We start from the raw sequence: 17,833 nt of genomic DNA on the forward strand, positions 1-17,833 counted from the left end.
TTGCAATGCTGGCTTCTTTCTCCTCCAGACACACCCCAAATGACCTGGTTTCCTACCTTGGAGTTTGCTAATTTTGCTGAAGGCCACCGCTTGAATGGTTTTGTTAATGTGTATTTTTTATTTTTGTTTTCTGGGTTTTGTTTTTGTTTGTTTTTTGTGCCTGACTGTTTATGCTTGTTGACAGCCAAAGGGCCACTGAAAATTTTTTCCTTACCCATTGCTATACCATCTGAGACTACATAATCTGAGATATCTGAGACACCTTTTTTTTTTTTTTTTTTTTTTGAGATAGTGTCTCAATCTGTCGCCCAGGCTGAAGTGCAGTGCTGTGATCTTAGCCCACTGCAACCTCCGCCTCTTGGGTACAAGTGATTCCTGTACCTCAGCCTCCCCAGTAGCTGGGACTCCAGGCACACACCACCACCCCTGGCTAATTTTTGCATTTTTAGTAGAGACGGGGTTTCACTGTATTGCCCAGGCTGGTTTCGAACTCCCAGCCTCAAGCAATCCACCGGCCTCGGCCTCCCAAAGTGTTAGGATTACAGGCATGAGCCATTGCGCCATCTTGAGATACTTTTGAAGCTGGCAGGTTGAAGGGTTTCATTTAGCAAAACATCACCAGAGAGGCTACAGGAATCCTTCCTTGCTTCCACCAGAGGGTCCCAGGACAGCATGAAAACCAGGTTTTATCACCCACTGACAACCTTCAATATCTCCTTCTCAACTGTTTTTTAACCAACTAGAAGCAACTCGTCACCTTCATTTAATAGTAAATATTATGAAAACTTCACACAGGTACATCAGATAATGTCCCTAAGTTTTTGGAGGGCCCAGCAGGTAGACCATTAGTGCTGGTTTCTTGTTCTTGTTGTTGTTGTTTTTAAGCGATGGGGTCTGACTACATTGGCCAAGCTGGCCTTCAACTCCTGGCTTCAAGCAATCCTCCTGCCTCAGCCTCCGAAAGTGAGGGCATTACAGGTGTGAGCCACAGCACCCAGCCTGTCAGTGCTTGTTTTTGATCTTGGGAAAATAAAAATGTTTTTTGCAGACATGTAGAAATTGTTTTTTCCCACTGTGCTGCCATGGGGTGAAATTAACCTTTCACGTAGAACCCTAAATTGAATTCTGATTTATGAAACTGCTAAGGCCACTTCTTTTCTGCTATGGAAAATAATCTCTGCTTAGTCTTCCATGTTAGAACATTTACATGCACACATTCACACACAAATATACACACACAAAGGACAAGCTATGGTCAGGGAGGAAAAAGGACATGAATTATTATCACTCAAATAATGACTCATTTACATGAACCCTACTGTTCACTGAAGAGGAAGGATAGAAATTCACTTATTCATTCAATAAAGATCTATTGTGCACCTAATTTTTTTTTTTTTTTTTGATGGTATCTCACTCTGTCGCCCAGGCTGGAGTGCAATGGCGTGATCTCGCTCATTGCAACTTCCACCTCCCAGGTTCAAGCGATTCTCCTGCCTCAGCCTCCTGAGGAACTGGGATTACAGGTGCGTGCCACCACATGGGCTAATTTTTGTATTTTTAGTAGAGACGGGGTTTCACCACGTAGGCCAGGCTGGAATGCACTTAATTTATGTTAGAGCCTGTTCATGTCATGAAGAATGAAGTGGCTCAAACCTGCAATCCCAGCACTTTGGGAGACCGAGGCTGGCAGATCACGAGGTCAGGAGATTGAGACCATCCTGGCTAACACGGTGAAACCCCATCTCTACTAAAGATACAAAAAATTAGCCGGGCGTGGTGTCTGACGCCTGTAATCCCAGCTACTCAGGATGCTGAGGCAGCAGAATTGCTTGAACTTGGGAGGCGTAGGTTGCAGTGAGCCGAGGTCGTGCCACTGCACTCCAGCCTGTGCGACAGAGCTAGACTCGGTCTCAAAAAAAAAAAAAAAAAAAAAAAAAAAAAAAAGCTGTTATTCAAATAAAACGTATTTTTAGTAAACAGATGTTTCATTTGCTAACAGGTTGAATTCCTCAATAATTATAAAGGAATCATTTTCTTTTTTCTTTTTTTGAGATGAGTCTCGCTCTGCCGCCCAGGCTGGAGTGAGTGGTGCCATCTCTACTCACTGCAAACTCCGCCTCCTCGGTTGGCGCCATTCTCCTGCCTCAGCCTCCCGAGTAGCTGGGACTACAGGTGCCCACCACCATGCCTGGTTATTTTTTTGTATTTTTAGTAGAGACGGGGTTTCACCTTATTAGCCAGGATGATCTCGATCTCCTGACCTGTGATCCTCCCACCTCGGCCTCCCAAAGTGCTGGGATTACAGGCGTAAGCCGCCGCGCCCATCCCAAATTTTCTATTTTCTTCTTTAATCAGGGTCAATTATTTGTGTCTTTCATCTCTGTTCATATCAGCTGTGATGTGGTCATAGATGACTTTTATCAGGTTGAGAAAGTTCTCAACTATTCCTAGTTAGTTGAGTGTTTTTGTCATTAGAAGGCATGCACCACCACACCCAGCTAATCTTGGTATTTTTCGTAGAAACAGGGTTTCACTATGTTGGCCAGTCTGGTCTCGAACTCCTGACCTCGGGCAATCCACCCACCTCAGCCTCCCGAAATGCTAGGATTACAGGCATGAGCCACCACTCCCGGCCAGACACATTGGTTATTTAGGAATATATGGTTTCCTTTCTGTCTGTTACTGATTTCTAATTTAATTCCGTTGTGGTTTGAATGTATACTTTATGTGATTTCAGTCATTTTACATTTATCGAGACTTGTTCCATAACCTACCATATGCTTTATCCTAGAGAACGTTCCATGTGCAACTGTTCTGTTGATGTTGGATGGGGTAGTCCTTAGATGCCTGCTAAGTCTACTTGGCTTATAGTGTTGTTCAAGTCTTCTATTTTCTTGTGATCTTCTGCCTAAATTTTATTAATTAGTGAAAATGTGGTATCAAAGCTGTCAACTTTTATTGTTAAATTTCCCATTCTGCCGGGCACGGTGGCTCACGCCTGTAATGAGGTCAGGAGTTCAGCCTGGCCAACATGGTGAAACCCTGTCTCTACAAAATACAAAAATTATCTGGGCGTGGTGGCGCGTGACTGTAGTCCCAGCTACTCAGGAGGCTGAGGCAGGAGAATCGCTTGAACCCGGGAGGCGGAGGTTGCAGTGAGCCGAGAATGGTGCCACTGCACTCCAGCCTGGGCAACAAGAGCAAAATTCTGTCTCAAATAAAATAAAATAAAATTTCCTATTCTTCCCTTCAATTCTGTCAGTTTTTACTGTCTGTAGTTTGGGGTGCTACTGTTAGGCATATGTATGGTTATAGGTTTTATATCTTCCCAGTGGGTTAATTTTGTGTCACCATGAAAGTCCCTCTTTATTTCTAGTAACATTAAAAAAAATCTGTTTTGTCTGATATAGGCATCACCAACTCCAGTTCTCTTTTGTTTACTGTTTGGTACATCTTTCTTTATCCTTTTACTTTCCACCTATTTGGGTCTAGTGGAGAGCTCTTCTACTGCCTTAGGTTAGGGAGTCATATTACATTATCATCATTAGTACTATTATTTGACATTTGTTTTGCTGACTAGCTACTGCTGGTAGGTTTTTCTTCAACCATTCTGAGGCTCTATATTGAGTTATATTAGTACATCATCATGAAGAGCTAAAGGCAGGTAAGGATTATTTCCTGAACTGCAATATTGATTAAAGTCATGTGAATGTATAAGATTCTTAGAAGAGGCTGACATTAAATCAACGTGAAGATGAGGTTTGAGCCTTACTTAAAGACTGACATTTTCCGCTCTAACTGCGGACAGTACTGTAGCACTGTTATAGTATCTGCTCTGAATGTTAGTCTAGCAATTCAGGGTCTTCTTCATGACAGCTGAACATCAACCATGCGATGGTATATGCATACCAGTGTATGCCTGGCATCCCACCTGCTCCTCCTCCCCCTCCTCCTTGACTAGCTCTGGAAAGCAAATAGGGTGTAACAATAGGAGTGCTGGAATGTTCCTGTGTGGGGCTGACCTTTGTATCACTGTTATTCCTCTACTTTCAGATGCAAAAAAGATTAAGTTAAAACTGGATGAAAGTCTTTTCTGGGCCACAAGGCTGAGCTGCTTTTGCTCTTTGCAAATCCAAATAATTTAACAGGATTTCTCCCTTTCTCAAATTCCTGTCCCCTACCCTGACCTTTGCATCTTCCCAATATGAGGAAAAAGAAGGAAGTTTTCCTTGTGGGTTTTTTTTTTTTTATGATGACATGATGGGGCTGGTTGATCAATGGGGAAAACCCCCTGTGGCAACACACCTTCTGTGTACATTCCCAATATTTGCTATAAATAGAGCCATCCCAGGCTGCTGTCAGAACACAACAGCACTCCCAAAGCACTGGGTACCCAACACCGAGCAGATCTGTTCTTTGAGCTAAAAAACCATGTGCTGTAGCAAGAGTTTGCTCCTGGCTGCTTTGATGTCAGTGCTGCTACTCCATCTCTGCAGCAAATCAGAAGGTAAGTGTCGCTCTTTCTGCCAGCACAGGAGAAAGACTGTTTTCATTTTCCTTTAAGCCTTGAGCTCAACTGGGGGTCCTAAGGGGTGGAAAACTGTTTGAAAGTATACAAGAGGGAGTGATGGAAGTCTTCAGCCCATTGTGGAGTGGAGGAGAGAAGAGTTAACTGCTGTGGATCAGGCTTTCCTCTTTGATGTCAGTCTCAGCAGATTTGGGGAGTGGTGGGCTCTTAGAGACCCCTAAACTTCAGGACAAAGCCAAAGTGCTGTTTCTGGGAGTGATACAAAGTGTGTAATGTTACCAGTAGATGGGGCCGTTTTGAAATGTAGAGAATACTCCCACGTCCCCAACTTTCTTACCTCCCAACTTAATAGTTTTGGTAAAGTTCAAAACTCATCCTTAAGGAGTAGATTATAATACCTGTCATCAACATCCCCACAAGGCCCGGGGGACTTTGCTTGCCAACTTTGAAATAACATTAATCCCTTACCTGACAGCATGTTGTTATCTGACTCAGGGGAATGTCCAAGTATTGCTTTGTTGCTCAATAGTCACACATCACTTTTAGCAACAGGTGCATTCCTGAAAATGCACATCGAATTTTTTTTTTTTTTTTTTTTTTTTTGAGGCAGGATCTCACTTCATCACCCAGGCTGGAGTGCAGTGGCATGATTACTGCTCACTGCAGCCTCCAACTCCTGGAGTCAAGTGAACCTGCGGTCTCAGCCTCTTGAATAACAGGGACCACGGCCGTGTGCCACACACCCGGCTAATTTTTTTGCATTATTTTGTAGAGACAGGGTTTCACTATGTTGCCCAGGCTGGTCTCGAACTCCTGGAGGCAAGCAGTCCTTCCTCCTTGGCCTCCGAAAGTGCTGGGATTACAGGCGTGAGCCACCATGCCCAACCACGTGTTGAACTTTTATGAACAAAATTAAACATTCCTATTAGCTAATATGACAATTTCAAAGCGTTTTCACTCCTATAAATCGTATTTCCCTTTGTAGCTCTATTTCTCAATACTTAGTAGCCAGATAATAAATTAAGATCTGCCAATTTATTCATTTTCTGCTTTTGGAAGTTTATCTACATAAGGGTTCCTTCAAGCAGTAGGGAAGGGGGTGCTCATATTCTTGAATGATTATAGTGAACTGAAATGAAATATTGTCATTTTGTGTTTCTTACTAAAGATATCCCACTTACGAGAAGTCGTGTGTTTCTCAATTGTATTATCGAACCAAAACTTCTCAGCACACGAACTGTTGTTTCAAAGAACTGTAAACTGTGTTAAATTGGTTCTCAACGACCTTACAAAAGTTTCGAAGATGTTGAAACTCTTCCACTAAGTGATTTATTCATCATATACATGAGATTCACTAGATTTTTCACAACTTAAGGTAGTTTTATAATACCAGTTTGTTGGTATTATAAACTGGTTTGTTCATGTGGACCCAATACCTTTCACTTTTCATTTTTAGCAGCAAGCAACTTTGACTGCTGTCTTCGATATACAGACCGTATTCTTCATCCTAAATTTATTGTGGGCTTCACACAGCAGCTGGCCAACGAAACCTGCGACATCAATGCTGTCATGTAAGTTATGAATTGATTTTAATTCAATTGTATCAGGAATACCTAGAAACTTCAGTTTTAAAAATGTTTGCCTTTTTAGAGTTTCATTCAGAAATTAACTGATGTTTTGAACATGGGATCTTATCTTAAAAAGAAAGAAATGATGTGGCAAAGATAGCTTTGTCTTAGTACATATCTACTTCAAAGTTCACTTTAAACAGGACTGGAATAAGGCAAAAACTTGCTTTTTTAAAAATTGTTTGGTCAAAAGGAACTAGTATAGGGCAAAAATCACTTTCTAAGGCTATTAAAGTGATATGTTAGGAAAATATGGAAGATACATCTTTTGACATGAGCATCTTCTACCAGAAAATGTTTGAGACCAAAAGTAAAATCTCAGACTAATTATACTATCACATACAATTTTCTTGATTTATATAGGATATTATATTTTGGAATTATAGAAGTTATTGATCACATACATACATATTCTATGTAACCACCAATAGCAAAATTATATGACAATTCTGGGACTTTATCTTCTGCCATTGTACTATTATTTGTTACATTGCAGAGAAAGGGAGAATCACTTTCATTTTGCAGCAATCTTCATCAGAAGCATTTTTTTTGTTTGCTTTTTTGGCATTTTATTTTACCTCATCAACTGAAGTGTCTAGTGTGCAATGAACTGGAATATAAAATCTCCATTGTACGTTCTATGAAAAACCCATTTAAAAGCTCATTCAATACAAATCAAATTTTCTGATTTTTCAGCTTTCACACAAGGAAGGGGTTGTCTGTGTGCGCAAATCCAAAGCAGACCTGGGTGAAATTTATTGTACGTCACCTCAGGTATGTTACACTGACATTTAGCCTCTGCAAAGGTTTGAGGAAAGAGGAGTATTCAAAGGGGTGGGCCGCAGGTTTCTGAGATTCTTTAGTCTAACTATTGTGGAATTTTTAAAGGGAAAATTTGAGTTGGACCATAAAAACAAAGAACGCATTTTTCCACTTCCAGATCATCGTCGTTATTATTATTTTAATTTATTGATTTCTTAAAAGATGTATTAGATTTCTCTATGCATTTGATAGTTACTAGCTGCCTGATTCTTGTTGCAAAGATGCCTCCTATTTATATAATGTAAAGGCAATCCAGCATTTGGTTGTTTGTTAAAAACTGAAAAATAAACATTAGTTAAACGGAGATCAATGGTTCTGATTTACACTGACAATAATAGACAGTAATATTTTATCAAGGGACGGAAGGCACCTAACACCAGTGTGCCATAACCACTGAACTTGGAGACACAAGAAATGTGTACATACCCTGTTTCTGTCATTAATGAGCTGAGTTAGGTTGGGCAAGGGCCATCCTCTCTAAACCTCAATTTCCTCATCTGAACTCTGAGCTGCTTGACGCACTGAGTTGAGATTAAGGGCAGATGAAGCAACCTTTAGGTACCAAAGTCATTCCTCCCATGCAGTCACCTTGTCATTACTTATACTTTTCTTCTTTTTCATTTTACAGCAAAAAAATCAACAAGATGTAGAAACTGTGGCTTTTCTGGAATGGAATTGGACTTAGCCCAAGAACAGAAAGAACCTTGCTGGGGCTGGAGGTTTCACTTGCACATGATGGAGGCTTTAGTGCTTATCTAATTTGCGCCTCATTGGGACTTGTCCAATTAATGAAGTTGATTCATATTGCATCATAGTTTGCTTTGTTTAAGCATCACATTCAAGTTAAACTGTATTTTATGTTATTTATAACTGTAGGTTTTCTGTGTTTAGCTATTTAATACTAATTTTCCATAAGCTATTTTGGTTTAGTGCAAAGTATAAAATTATGTTTGGGGGGAATAAGATTATATGGACTTTCTTGTGAGCAACAAGCTATTTTTTTTAAAAAAAACTATTTAACATTCTTTTGTTTATATTGTTCTGTCTCCTAAATTGTTGTAATTACATCATAAAATAAGAAAAGTGTTCATAAGACAAATATTGAAAATAAAGAAAGAAACAAAAAGTTATTTTGCTGATTGAGTTATATATCATTTTTATGATGTGTATTGAAACCATTTCCAGGCACAGAAAATATAAGAATTGTCTGAGAAATTACATTCGCCACTTACTTCTAGTTGTTCCCTTTACCTCGGCCCCTCATGGCCCTGGATTTGATTTTACATGAATTATAATGGAACAGTTTGTTCTATTTTTTTCTTTAATTCCAAGTCATCCAGACTAAAAGTTGAAAAAGATCCTATATCTGAAACTCATAACCCAATGTTTGTGGATTTTTAAAAACCTGTTTAAAATAAGAAACCATGCCCACACACCTTTTGACTACAGGGACACAACAACCATTTAGAATATACCTTCAGGAATCACTTCCTCCATCCTTCCGTCAGCAGCCAGGATCTCAGCATACGAACATTTCTCCCTTTAAAAGTCCTCCCGAGTCATCTTTAAGCAGTTTCTGAAAGGAAAGTGACTATTCAGAGAGTTCTTAGTGACTGCCTTGCTAACCAGAGGGGAACCCCCAAACGTGTGAAACCTGGTAAGAGCCCAGCAATACGATGAAAAGACTCTGAACCAGTAGTTAACTATGGTACATTCATGCACCAAGGTTCACAGAGTGCCTCAGAGTCCAAAGAACACACGGGATCACTGGAGGCAGGCACGCTGATGATATGATGCAAAATCAAGACACAGAAATCCATAAAATAGGGCAGTGGTGGGTCATTTGACGTGGAGCCAAAAAAGAGTAAGTGGCTCAATTGTCCCCGAGGGCGTCTGCATCCTCAGGAACAGCAACACTGAATCATCAGGGAAAGTATGCTCAACATCCTGTGTGCTGATTCATCACACATACCTTTAGTATGTGCTGGGCACTGTGCCAAGTGCTACAGAGATGAAGTGACTTAAAACTTAGTGACTTACTGCTAGATAATTAAGGTTGAGCAATGTGGCGAGAGGCAGGAACGAGTAAAGCAGCTCTTACAACACTGGGTGGCCAGCACTTTAACAAGGAAAGTCACTGGGCATTGTTCCTGAGGGTTTCCAGAAGAAGTACTATGCAGTTGAATCATAGCAAATAGCCAATATTTGATGTTCTTGACCTGAGAAGATGGCAATGTCACAAGATTCAGGCCAATGCTTGTGGTATGAAGAATCAGTAGGAAGTAGCCAGTTGGAAAAGGGACAGCAGGGAGTGTTTGGAAATATCTGGGGGCATGTGTAGTTGTCACAATGTCTGAGGGTGGGTACAACAAGCACGCAGTGGGCAGGAACCAGGGATGCTAAACCCACTGGAATGCACCGGATGGTTCTGCACAATGAAGAACTGTGCCACCCCAAACGCCAGTGACGCCACCATTGAGCAATACTGGATGAAGAGGAGTATATGTGAGTGGGGGCAGGGGTGGAGTAGCTTCAGGTTAAGTAAAACTGTTATCTCAACTAAGTGTCGTGGTTTGGGCTTGACCATGCAGCACTGGGAAACCACTGTAAAGGTCGAAATAGATGTTGTCTCTGCGTGGCAGAGGAAAGGGAGGTGGGGTGGATGGAAAGCAGAGGTACCAGAGACAGCTGCAATGAGGAGGCTGAGAAATGGTGAAACCTCAGTCAGAGCCACGGCCAAAAAAAAAAAAAAAAAAAAAAATGCAGAAGATTGCGAAGCCTGGGACTCATCCCAGACACCCCTCCTCTCCTCCCCATCAGTCACTGTTGGAACAGCACAGCCAAAGCTAGGCATTGTCAGGAGGCAGCACATTTGTCTCACTGCCAGAAGGCCTCAGCAGGTAAGGCTTGTGGAGTCAGGAAAGGAGCAAAGTTTGTTAGCACTCTGAAGCTGTCTGAATCTTTTGAGGCCAGGACCGCTAATAAATATTAAGTGAGTTTCTGAAGACTGAAAGCTCCAGGCTAGAATGCCAATTTACTAATCAGCAATGAAAGCATCCAAGGGTCGAGTATGTGGACATAAGCACATGGCTAAATTAGGGGAGCAAGCTACCTGACCTGTCAAACTGGAATCACAAAGCTGGTTTATTAAGCCTGGGATCAGAGAGCAGGGCCTTAGCTATGTAATTTGAATATTTAATGCTCTAGTTTTCACTGGATTAAATATGATCTTGGATTAGGGATGCCACTCCCAATTCACAGCTCTCTCTCTCTCTCTTTTTTCCCATTTTGGAAAAAAGCTTTTCTATTTACTTTTTAATTGAAGTATAATTTACATGCAGTAAGATACACAAAATTTTTTTTTTTTGAGATGGAGTTTTGCTCTGGAGTGATCCAGGCTGAAGTGCAGTGACATGATCTCGGCTCACTGCACTGCAACTTCTACCTCCCAGGTTTAAGCAATTCTCCTGCCTCAGCCTCCTGAGTACCTGGGATTACAGGCATCCACCACCAGGCCCGGCTAACTTTCGTATTTTCAGTAGAGACAGGGTTTCTCCATGTTGGTCAGGCTGGTTTTGAAGTCCTGACCCCATGATCTGCCCACCTCAGCCTCCCAAAGCGTTGGGACTACAGGTGTGAGCCCCCACACCTGGCCCAGATACATAAATCCTAATTGTGCAGCTTAATAAATTTTTGCATATGCGTCTACCTGTGAAACAACCCTGCCTCAACACAGCAGAGGACGGCGCTCTCAGGTTCACTTCCATTTGTACAACCTAAGGGTAACAGCTGTTCTGGCCCGTTTCACAATAGATTAACTTGCCTTTTCTTGATTTCATATATATGGAACTCTCCAGAATGTATTCTTTGGTTTTTGACTTCTTTTACTAGAATCTTCAGTCTCTGAACTTATTTTTAATGACATGTATAGTACATGAATTCACTCTTATTCTTAGATTCAGGCAATAGTGATACGGTGAAGGTCTCCTTTAAACTTTCATCAAGCCCCTTGACTCTCTGAGGTGACACCACAGGAGTCACCTGTGGTGCTCTCCCCTGGGCTAAGTAGCCCTTTCTGTTTGTACAGTCTTCTTGAGAACCACTGCTAGTTTATGCAAGAGTCTGCTTCTCTCTCCTAAATACACTCTAACGATCTGAATGATTCTGAGTTTTTGCTCATATATTTTCCAAAAGTCTCTTGTGTAAGACTGCTGATGCCTGGCCATAGCCATAGGTCCTATAAGTGGATTTCACTTGCTGTGTTCTCAGAGTAGTCTCCAAGTTCTTTGGTGCCTCCCTAGTTCCTTCCATTAGTGTCATCTTAAGAGATGAGTAAGATAATTATGGAATAATACCTCGCCCCTGGCAATCTGTAGGTCATTGGTAACTATAGGAGTATTCAGTGAGATAGTGTAGGAGAGAGAATCCCAATGACAGTGGGTTGAAGAATGAATGGTGACAAGTAGTTTGGCAATGAAGGTAAGAGGACATAAAAGCTAGAAAGAGAGCCTTTTATCTTTAGATGGAAAAGTATTGAAAGAGTTAGGGAGAGGAGAGAGAGAGAATGAGAGAGAGATTGAATATATTATAAAGAGGTGAAGATTCTAAAAGAGTAACAAATGGTACCTCAACTTCTCTCAAAAAGCAGAAGTGGTTTCCAGAACACAGTTCAGTTGAGTCATCGCTTCTTTTGGAACAAAATTCACTCAGGAGTAGGTGGGGAGAGTTTTACAATTTGTGATGGAGGAAGTTAACAGACTTTGAATTTGGTGGTCTTGTTTTTCTTGGTGAAAGACTAGTCACCTTTTGAGAGTGATGAGTGACTTTTGACATGAAAGGAGATGCTTTGAGATAGTCAGTAGAGGACACAGGGGTACACTCAAGGTTGTTCCACAGTGTTGGGGTTCACTGAGGTTGGAGATAACTAAGCTGCTGTGATTTCCATTGGCATGCACCAGGTGGCCTGCTGCAGTTCGGGTGTAAGAATAGACAGTGGTGACTAATTGGACTAGTGTAGGCTCAGGCTTTGCATCTAGGCACAGTGCAAGGACAAGAGGGCGAGAGAGTCAATGATAAGGGTACAGAGAGGGGTCAAAGTGCTGAACTATGCAGTTTAGACAGACAGGAGATGAAGTCCAAAGGTATCTGAGACACTGGGAGAGTATGGGGAGGCCTCAGATAAAAAGCCTCAGTGTGGTCAAAGAGCAGGAGAATGGGAGGGCCGGAGGAGCTGGAGCAGCTCCAGGAGCCAAAGTCCAAGTGTGTGACTGTGGGTGTGCAACTCAAGTGGTGGGGTAGCAGGGTGATGATTGGAAGGCTACCAGGATGGATGAGTCATTCCCACTGATTTTCCCTCTACTTTTTCCTTTAAAAAAAAAAAAAAAGAGATGGAGTCTCACTATGTTGCCCAGGCTGGTCTTAAACACCTAGTCTCAAGCATCCTCCTGCCTCAGCCTCCCAGAGAGCTGGGATTACAGGCGTGAGCCACCAAGCCCTGCTTCCTTCCACTTTTTATTATGGAAAATACAAAAGTGGAGAGAATCATATAAAAAGCCCCCATGTATCTATCATCTGGATTCAACTGACTAATGGCCAATCTTGTTACATCTACACCACCCAACTCACTTCTTCCCATCTATCTCCCCTGGATTACTTTGAAGCAATTTCTAGACGTTAAGTTATTTTGTTTATAAGTATTTCTCTCTCTCTCTCTCTCTATGAACTTTTAAAAACATACAATTTCACTCAAATGGATTTAAATCAACACTAATTCTCTAATATCATCCAATGTCTAGTCAGGGTTCAAATTTCTCTGCTTGCTTTAAAAAAATAAAGTTGCTTTAAAAAACATTATTTGCATCCATCTTTTCTTTAAATGAAGATTTAAAGATGTAGATGAAGGTGTAAATGAAGATCCAAAAGAGGTCCACACACTTCATTTGTTTTGGCTTGTTTTTTTTTTTGCTTTTAATCTGAGAGCTCCTCACCACCAGCCCCATCTCCTTTCCTTTTCCTTTGCAATTTATGCTTCGGAGAAACCAAGACATTTGTTCTGTGGTTTCCTACCTTGTGGGTTTTGTTAATTGCATTCCTGTGGTGTTATTTAGCATGTTCTTCGACCCTACTTAGAAATAGAGGCGGGATTGGATTGGAGTTTACTATGCAAGGGGATAAGGCTACTGAATAAGTGGCATTGTGCCACACAGTTACAAAGTTGTCCACACTGATGTCATCAACAGGAATGAAAGGGAACACTGAGCTGAAGAACTGATCAAGGCCATTAACTGACAGCCAGAGAGGGAAGGGAAGTGGATGGTCTAATGACATCCATATGCTTCAAAGAAGATGATGGGAAAGGTATGTAGGAATGAGGAAGTGCCATCATGGAAGCACAAGAATGCTGGTCTCTACCCACTCCTGGCCCCGTGGTGGGAGAGGAGTGGGAGAGGAGCCCCTTCATCTTGAGAAGATCCCAGGGAGAAGTAGTGTTCTTGCCATAAACTCAGATTTCAGATGAAGCCAGGAGATGAAGAAGTGGAAGACGGAAGGACAGGGAAGTTGCTTTACAATAGAAAAAAGTTTCCATTGAAGGTCATGGGGGACATTGTGGAGTTGAGTTGGAGGCACAATGGAGAATTGGGATGGAAGCACGAGCAGTATGAGAAAGAAAAGATGAATGCAAAAATTTGGGTGATAATCATGTCATTAATAATATCTAGATTATTTAAGCATTTGTATGTTAATATCACTTGCTAAGATTGCCAATGTACCTTATTGGAATACGAGCTCTGAACTCTAATTTTATGCCTGTTCTTGGATAAAGAAACCGAGGGTCAGGAGAATTAAAACCTTACTGAAGGTCACACAGTCTTTAAAGATACAGTGGAGTCTAGAGTTGTTCTCAGGGCTCCCTCCTGGCCTCTGGCATAAGGTGTTTTTGTGTCAAGGAGACAGCAGCACTTCCGGTTTCTGATGCTCAGCCTTGGGGCTGCTTATTTGCAATCTTCTTGTACATCTGTTTGCTCTGCTGTTCTAGAAGATACCATCAAAGTATTAGAGTACTTTAGATTTTTGGGGGGGATCAAAAAGGCTTCTAAATAAAAAGTTTGTTTCTCCAAGGAGTAAGCTTCAATTGTGATGTGGACACCGTCTTCCCTAGCAGTGCCAGACATATATCACACTGTTGTGCTTTTCTTTCTTGCTACATCTCTTCACAGTTTGTTGGATAAAAATAATGTTTTCCACTCATTCACGCTTGTGTTCCTTCAACTGAGAGATGTTTATGGAACATTTACTATGTACCAGGTGCTGAGGTGGTCACTGGGGATAAACAGGATAACCTTGCTGCTTTCCTGTGCCTCATGGTTTAGAAGAGGGGACATACAACACATGTCACCAAATACATGTATGAAATATGAGGACAATAAAGTTGGGAAAAAGGGACAAAGGGTGGGGATGGAGAACTTCATATCTGTGTAGAGCCTAACACAATTTCCTGCCTTTCTCACAGAAACAAAGCCTCCATCTTCCCCTTGGCTTAGAAAGGACCCTGGATAGGGCAAGGAAGACAGGTCTGATTAAACCTGTCCAAGAGCGTAGTCTTTTTTTCTTTTTTTTTTTTTGAGATAGAGTCTTGCTTCCATCAGCCAAGCTGGAGTGCAGTTTCTGATCACTTTGTTATTTTTTCATTCTCCTTTACTGATTTGTCCTCTTTTGCCTGACCTTTAGACACCAAGCATATTTAGACTTCAAGCCTAAAGATTATTCTCTTGCCTTACATTCTTTCCCTGTAGAAATTCATCAGTACCATGGTGTTTTACTATTTATTTATTTATTTATTTATTTATTTATTTATTTATTTTAGTTGAGACGGAGTCTCCCTCTGTCACCCAGACTGGAGTGCAGTGGTGCCATCTTTGCTCACTGCAACCTCCACCTCCCAGGTTCAAATGATTCTCCTGCCTCGGCCTCCCAGTAGCTGAGATTACAGGCACGCACCACCGCGTCTGGCTAATTTTTGTATTTTTAGTAGAAATGGGATTTCACCATATTGGCCAGGCTGATCTTGAACTCCTGACCTCAAGTGATCCATCTGCCTTGGCTTCCCAAAGTGCTGGAATTACAGGCGTGCGCCACCGTGCCTGGCCCAAGAGTGTAGTCTTAGTTTTTGGAGATAACATAGGTCCATGGAAGACTGTTGCACTAGGCCTTGCTTTACTCTGACTAAAAGGGTAGCTCATAGGTTAGAACCCCTAAGATTATAAAATTTTCTTCACTGAGCTTACCAAGTGTCAAGTCTCCAGCTGGGGCCAACTCAAGTTATGAAAACTTGAATATGCATTCAAACTGTGATTTGGGGATTGCATTAGCACGTAGCAGCACTGACATTCCTCGAGTCCGGTGATTCTTCGAAGTTGTGTTCTTTCTGTGGCTCTGGCTCAGTTAAAACAAACAACGTCTAGGAATAAATACCATACAACCATGTGGGTACAGAAAATGCTGCCTGTTCTCCAGAATGGTACAACACAATTTGTATTCCTTTCATTGTTGACATCAGGGCACTTCTAGCAGGAAATGCTCACAAGTTTGAAAAGCCAGTGTACATTTTTTTTTCCATTTTTCTTGTTTCTGGTTCCCCCTCCCTTCACCTGAAAAACAATGATTTTAAGAGACTGTTACAATTCAATAATCTAAAATCTTAAATTTAGGTGAATTAAAGTTTAAATTCTTAATTTGAAGAAATTTACCTAATTTCCTCATCACCTAAGTTCCAGGTGATGAGGAAAGAATTGAATGTAGATTCATTCAGACTTAGGCCATAATGAGCTTAGTGCTTCAGAGGCTTAAATCCAGGGAAGAAAGATCTGCTTATTACTGAGAGTTGAAATTTAGAAGCAGATCCATGTATGTAAAGGACCTAAAGACTAAGGAGCCAAGAAGAGCAAATGGGGGCTAATGCTGGGTCCTTTGGGATTTATTGCATGTATTCATACACTTTTTGATTTTTTGTTAGAGATGGAATCTTCCACTGCTGCCCAGGCTAGCGTGCGGTGGCACAATTTCAGCTCACTGCAACCTCTGCCTCCCAGGTTCAAGCGATTCTCTTGCCTCAGCCTCCCAAGTAGCTGGGATTACAGGCATGTGCCACCCTGCCCGGCTAATTTTTGTATTTTTAGAACAGACAGGGTTTTGTCATGTTGGCCAGACTGGTCTTGAATTCCCGACCTCAAGGGATGCACCTGCCTCGGTCTCCCAAAGTGGTGGGATTACGGCTATGGGCCACCTCGCCTGACCAATTTATTTCTAACATTGTTCACCAAAACCATGTTTTTTACACATTCCTCTCTTTTTTTTATGTGAATTACTCCAGGAATTTTCCCACATCAATCTTAGCCCCATTTTGGGGGTAGAACTGTTTATCAAGTGGCGTAGTCCTGGAAAAACTTCCGAATTAGTGAACAACCCCTCTCACCTGAATTATTTGGCAGCAATTGCTTCACATCTCAAGCCAAAGGGTGACATACGTCTTTCTCCCTGAAAAACACACAAGACATCCCTGTATCCCCCTGCACCGCCCTCTGTAACAGCAGAGGCTCTTTGTCCTGTTTTGCAGCAGTTTCGTGGCCTTCCCTGGGCATTCTGTCAAATGCAATTAGAAAGGACACATGGTGTCTGTCTCCTTCAATGCAGCCTCGTTCCTTGGCTTCCTGGGTTTGGCATGTTGCGTGCGGTCCCATTTGGCCCGAACGCTGTTTCACTTGTTGAAATGATTCCATTTCCTAAGTTTCCACCCCTAGGGCTCCCGGGGCAGGCCTTGCCCTCGCCACTTGCCTCTTCCTGCCACCACCACTCTGCTCAGCTTGGCAGAGCTGACTTGTCTAGGCCTGACTTGACTTGCCCCTCCTCCCTGCCCTACCCTAAGGATCAGCCGCACTTTCTCAGTTTGGTGCAACCTGCCTGCCAATGAGCCTGTGTGAAATATCAGCTTGAAAAAAGGGGTGTTTTCCGTTTTGCCGCAAAAAGGGGTAAAAATCTTCTCCAGCTAAAAGCAAAAAAGAAACTCAACACAAAACCTAAATTCTGTATTGTATGCACTGTCTGTAGTAGGAATGCTATAGGAGTTAAGGGAAGGCCATGAGTTCTACCTGGGGCTGGCAGGAGGCCTCCAGGAGCTGAGGGTGTAAGGATGCCTTGGGAGATGTCAGGTGGGGAAACTGAGGCATGTGCACAGAAGCTCGTGTGTGCACATGTGTGTATGCACTAGTGAGTATGTGTGTAGGCGCACAGGCCGCAAAAGGGGCTGGAGATGAGGGTGGAAGAGGCAGCTGCCACCTTGAGGAGATGGGGAGAGCTCAAGAAGGAACTCAAGCGGAGGATGACGGGAACTGAACTGGCTGACTCCTCCCTGAGGACGGCTTCCTCTCTTCTTGGTAGTTAATTTCATTTCTTGATTTCTGCTTCGCTTTAGTTTTTAATCTTATGCAGTTCTCTAGTTTCTTGATTCCTCCCTTTTCTTTCAGTTTATCCGCAGGCTTTGGTTCTTTCCCCAGCCAGCCTAAATCCCAGGATGTGACACCCAAACAATTCTCCCGTCAAAATCCTGGTCTCTTTGTCCCCTTGTGCCACACACATGCTGCTGTGCCACATTCATGCTGCTAACGCAGTCCACCCTTCATCCTCTTGATTTACATTTGGCTCAGCACTGGGGCAGAACTCCGCTTTTTATGGTCTGGTCAGTTGCAAATTCATGATGTTTCAAATCAGCTGGGCTTCCCGTATGCCTGTAAGTAAACAAAAATCGCACCGGACCAAGTCAGACAGGCAAGGATCTTACAATAGGGTAGAAAGGCCGGTA

General features: G+C 42.2%; 1 protein-coding gene across 2 annotated transcripts; it reads left to right on the forward strand.

The window, feature by feature from the left end:
- The first annotated feature begins 4,287 nt into the window (after window positions 1–4,287).
- CCL20 (C-C motif chemokine ligand 20) lies at window positions 4,288–8,113 on the forward strand. 2 transcript variants are annotated; one of them, XM_023193897.1, is made up of 4 exons: window positions 4,288–4,507; window positions 5,985–6,099; window positions 6,853–6,930; window positions 7,607–8,113. In XM_023193897.1, the coding sequence occupies exons 1-4, from the start codon at window positions 4,432–4,434 to the stop codon at window positions 7,626–7,628; spliced, it is 291 nt and encodes a 96-aa protein (XP_023049665.1). In that variant the 5' UTR covers window positions 4,288–4,431; the 3' UTR covers window positions 7,629–8,113. The 2 variants fall into 2 exon arrangements, with proteins under 2 accessions (XP_023049665.1, XP_023049666.1); XM_023193898.1 differs by having other exon boundaries at window positions 5,988–6,099.
- Window positions 8,114–17,833: the final 9,720 nt, after the last annotated feature.

Source organism: Piliocolobus tephrosceles, chromosome 11 (genome assembly GCF_002776525.5).
Source record: "Piliocolobus tephrosceles isolate RC106 chromosome 11, ASM277652v3, whole genome shotgun sequence".
NCBI lineage: Eukaryota > Metazoa > Chordata > Mammalia > Primates > Cercopithecidae > Piliocolobus > Piliocolobus tephrosceles.

What these genes read in the sequence shown, in the direction of transcription:
- CCL20 (XM_023193897.1), top strand. Translation starts at nt 4,432, where the DNA reads ATGTGCTGTAGCAAGAGTTTGCTCCTGGCTGCTTTGATGTCAGTGCTG. An exon ending in TCTCTGCAGCAAATCAGAAG is followed by an intron (nt 4,508 to 5,984) that starts GTAAGTGTCGCT and finishes TTTCATTTTTAG; the next exon opens with CAGCAAGCAACTTTGACTGC. An exon ending in TTTATTGTACGTCACCTCAG is followed by an intron (nt 6,931 to 7,606) that starts GTATGTTACACT and finishes TTCATTTTACAG; the next exon opens with CAAAAAAATCAACAAGATGT.